The sequence below is a fragment of the Vollenhovia emeryi genome, unplaced genomic scaffold (genome assembly GCF_000949405.1).
Source record: "Vollenhovia emeryi isolate VEMERY1.0 unplaced genomic scaffold, V.emery_V1.0 DF941956.1, whole genome shotgun sequence".
Lineage (NCBI taxonomy): Eukaryota > Metazoa > Arthropoda > Insecta > Hymenoptera > Formicidae > Vollenhovia > Vollenhovia emeryi.
Window position 1 is genome coordinate 1 of NW_011964410.1, and position 4,381 is coordinate 4,381.

The 4,381-nt window shown below is 47.7% G+C and overlaps 1 protein-coding gene across 1 annotated transcript; it reads left to right on the forward strand.

The window, feature by feature from the left end:
- The first annotated feature begins 524 nt into the window (after positions 1 to 524).
- On the forward strand, positions 525 to 4,372 carry LOC105570727. The gene is made up of 3 exons (XM_012028165.1): positions 525 to 767; positions 822 to 1,140; positions 1,218 to 4,372. Exons 1-3 carry the CDS (start codon positions 525 to 527, stop codon positions 1,760 to 1,762), a joined length of 1,107 nt encoding a protein of 368 aa, XP_011883555.1. The 3' UTR covers positions 1,763 to 4,372.
- Positions 4,373 to 4,381: the final 9 nt, after the last annotated feature.

Below are 4,381 nucleotides of genomic sequence, written 5' to 3' on the forward strand. Positions count from 1 at the left end.
GAATTACATACAAGCGTTGGCCAACCTGTCAAAATTATTAGTGTAAAAATTCAAAATTTCCATATTTTTCCTATTTTTCCCAGCCTTGGGAAAAAAACGGTAAAAACCCGGTTTTTTTCCGAAAATGTCCGGGTTTTTTTCAGTACTCACAACACTACCGCAGCCTCACGCTGGGACGTTTCGGTGCAACTATAACCAATCTCTCTCTCAATATGCTCGATTGACGCCTGATCTTCCGATCGCTTCCGGTTGCAGAAAGCTCTCTTACAATGTCCCGATTCGCCGTCACAATTATGCAAGGTCTCGTCCGTATGGATAGAATGTAGTCGCGCTCCGTTGCGGTTTCCCAACAGGATACTTTAAAATTGAAAAAGACATATAGATGTCTCTCGTTTAGCGCCTATATCAACGCCGCCCTTGCGCGCGCAAGGCACTTTATTTGTGTTCCTGTTGTTGCTTCCCACAACAGGCTCGTGAACTATTTCTTCGCTTTCGTACAATATTCTCACCTCTAGTTAACGAAAATGGGAAAATCCAAGAAACGTAAGAGGCCACATTCCCGAGATCGGCTAGCGAGCCTCGAGGACAAATTATCGCGTCTGATTGACGTGATCGAGCAGAGAGAGGTTAAGGCGCTCCGGCGGACTTCGGCTGGAACGCGGATACCCTCATATTCGAGTCACCAGTCTTCTCCAGGAGTGCAGTCGGAGACGGAAAGCGATACAGCCGATCTGGAGATCGACCCTAATCAGTCCGGCCGTTGTCGGGTACGGTTTTGGCAACGCCTGCGAGACAGGAAGGGCCAGTCCAGAGCGACATAGTTGTGTACGTGCTCCGTGCTTTCCGGATCTATATTTGGAAAATATAGGCGGAAAAATCGACACAGCCTCCCGTTCATTCGGAATAACCTCGTCGGTTTTACAGGTTCCCCCAGGGGAGGTAACGTAACCTTTGTACAGTTAGATAACAGTCAGCCCACGGTTACCCCGACGGAGGATGACTCGCTTACCCGCGAGCTGTTCGCTTCTGAGCTTGTGCCGGTGGAGGTACCTTCCTGGAATGACTTAGTCACCGACAAATGGCGCGACCTTTCGCACAAGGGCCTCCCCGCTGAGCAGCGGGACTCTTTATTACAAAAATATCCTCCTTCTGAAAACCTTATACGGTTTCTCACAGCCCCCAAGTTAAATCCGGAACTGAAATCAGGATTAAAAACAATTCTGTAATCAAGAGGGACGAGTATCACAGCAAGGACCAGAATCAGGTGGGCATCGTCCTGTGTGCGCTGGGTGAGGCAATATCAGAGCTGCTTAAGCCGGAACTGCAGCGATCTCTCGTTCCGGAAGCACGCTCAGCGGTGCTGAAAATCAACGAAGGTGCAAAGATCCTGGCGGATCTATTCTATCGTCCCTCACTGTCTCGGCGGGCACAGATCATGCCCACTCTAAATCTGATCCCTAAGAACACAGCAGACAACCTCCCAGTAAATGACTTTCTTTTCGGTACAGACTTCGGAGAAGAGCTGAAGAAAGCATCTACTCTGGAAAAAACAAGTAGGGCTTTCGTTAAAACCCCACTACCAGTATCGCGGAAGGTGCAGCAGCCTATTAAGCAGCCATTCCATGCTGCCCCCTCTACTTCAAAGACGGGAAACGCCCGGGCCCCTGCGACATCACAATTCTCGGCAACAAGGAGAGCAGGGGCATCGACAAGCAGTCGCCGGACACCGTATCGCTCCCGATCTCGATCGAGGAGACGATAACTTCTGAACAGGTAACTAGCGCTGGCAGGCTGGCACCTTTCTTTCCTCAATGGAAAGAACTAACCTCAGATCCAGAGATTCTACAAGCTATCTCAGGATATCGACTCCCCTGGTGCCGCAGCCCACCCCGTCAAACCACGGAACCCTCGGGGCACATGTCCAAGAGAGAACAGGAGAATTGCAACCGAGAAATCATTCGGCTTTACAACAAGGGAGCAATTGAATTGGTCACTGATTGCGAAGACCAATTCTTATCCCCTTTTTTTCTGATAGAGAAATCCTTGGGAGGATGGCGTTTCATCCTAAATCTGAAGCGTCTGAATGAATTTATTGTCGCTCCTCACTTCAAACTCGAAGATTGGAAGACGGTGGTTCACCTCCTCTCTCCTGGGGATTTCCTCGCATCCGTGGATTTGGAGGATGCATATTTGCTCATACCAATTCACCCTGAGGACAGGAAATATTTACGTTTTCGTTTTCAGGATCGCCTTTTCCAATTCACTGTTCTACTATTCGGACTTGCCTCAGCTCCGTACATCTTCACGAGGATTCTAAAACCAGTGATTCAAACCCTCCGCGAGAGGGGTTTCCTGTCAGTAATCTACTTAGATGATTTCCTCCTTCTCGCACCATCTTACCATCGATGCATGAGGAACGTTTCTGCAACTCTCAGCCTCTTAACTACACTAGGTTTTGCGATTAACCATCATAAAAGCATTCTTGCCAACACAATCTTGTAGCTTTCTAGGATTTATTTTTGATACTCGGAGTTTTTCTATTTCAATCCCGCAAGACAAAAGAGACAAACTGCTACGGCTAACTCTATCTATACGAAACAAGCGATCATGTAAGATTCGCTACTTTGCTAGCTTTATTGGCTCGGTTATCTCAGTTTGTCCAGCCGTTAAGTACGGTATGCTCCATACTAAGGGCTTGGAAAGAGAAAAGGTCTTAGCTCTCTTGGCGGCGGAGGACAACTTTGAAGCTCAAATGTTGATACCAGCCTCAATTAGTGAAGACCTAAAATGGTGAACAGACGTTTTCAGAAACGCTTCCCAGCATAACATTATCAGTTCAGGATGTTTCGCACTCGAAATATTTACGGACGCCTCCTTGACAGGTTGGGGTGCAGTCTGCGGGGAGGCCAGCACACGTGGGTTCTGGTCCCCCGAAGACAAGAAACATCATATTAATTATTTCGAGCTATTAGCTATTTTCCATGCCTTGAGATGTTTCGCTTCTCACTTGAGTGGATGCAACGTTCTTTTACGCGTCGATAATATGACTGCTCTCTCCTATATTAACCGTATGGGTTCAATTTCATTCCCCCATTTGTCGGCTCTGGCCCGTCAAATCTGGTGTTGGTGCGCAGACCGGGATCTATTTATTTACGCGGCGTATATCCCTTCGGTTCAGAATATAGAAGCAGACTTTCAATCACGGGTAGTCTCCATGGAAACGGAATGGTCGCTTTCACAAAATCATTTTCACCGAATTAATTCCACTTTCGGTCCCTTCGATATTGATCTATTTGCCTCGTCGATCAATACGAAATGCGCTCGATTTGTCTCGTGGTTCCCTGACTGTTTAGCACAAACGATTGACGCCTTTTCCCTAGATTGGAAAAATATTACTTTTACGCCTTTCCGCCCTTCATCCTGATTCTACGAGTACTACGCAAAATCATCTCCGACAGGGCGGAGGGGGTATTGGTGGTCCGTGGTGGCCGGCACAACCATGGTTTCCCCTATTCAGACAACTTGTTTTAGACCAACCAATTGACTTCAAACCGGATATTAATATGTTATCATCTCCTTTCAGCCCGATCCACCCTGCATGGACCAAGATTCACCTGGTGGTCGCGAGATTGTCCGCCAAGCGTTTCTGAAGAAAGGAACATCGGACACTGCGATTGAGGCAATGCTCGCAATGCTCGCATCGCTCTCAAACGCTACGCTAGCCCAATACTCCAAGCCTCTTATTGTTGGCACACTATGGTGGCAGTTTTGCACAGAAAGACAGGAAGATCCCTTTGGTGCATCCATTCCTGCAAGTTTTAGAATTCTTGTCTACTTATCTCGAGACCACCGGGTCTTATTCTCCCCTAAATACGTATCGCTCAGCGATCTCTCTAATTTCGGCAGAGAAGGTGGGATCTCACCCTGTTGCGAATGTACCCTATTGGCTAACGCGATCGTTCAAGGATAGGTAGGTAGAGGCGCTATGCGAATTTTAGTTATGAAGGGAAGATAGATGGCGCGTCGTAAAGAAAGTATGGTACAAGATCCGAGCCGAACTAGAGAGTCCATGGTCACGTCGTGTGGGTATGTGCAACGTTCGTACAGAGACTAAGAAATGTAAAGTAAACCAATAAAACGTGAAGAGAAAGTAAGTGATCTCAGGCATATCCAGACCACAAAACGTACATGGTCCTTCGAGCCGGATTCAGCCGGATTCAGCTGGATATTCTACGTCTCGACGAGGAACGAACAGCACAGGCCACGACTGCATATGGCGTCGCACGAACGTGCGTGGGCTAAGTCGTAATTTAAGCGGTCGTACGAACGGACATGTGAATTCACATAAACGGATCGCAGTCTACGCAGCGTCAACGACACT

Excerpts from the sequence above, each read along its gene's own strand:
- LOC105570727 (XM_012028165.1), top strand. The coding sequence starts at position 525 with ATGGGAAAATCCAAGAAACGTAAGAGGCCACATTCCCGAGATCGGCTA. Across the intron at positions 768-821 it reads ATCAGTCCGGCCGTTGTCGG|TTGTGTACGTGCTCCGTGCT; the intron begins GTACGGTTTTGG and ends AGAGCGACATAG. Across the intron at positions 1,141-1,217 it reads GGACTCTTTATTACAAAAAT|ATTCTGTAATCAAGAGGGAC; the intron begins ATCCTCCTTCTG and ends GGATTAAAAACA.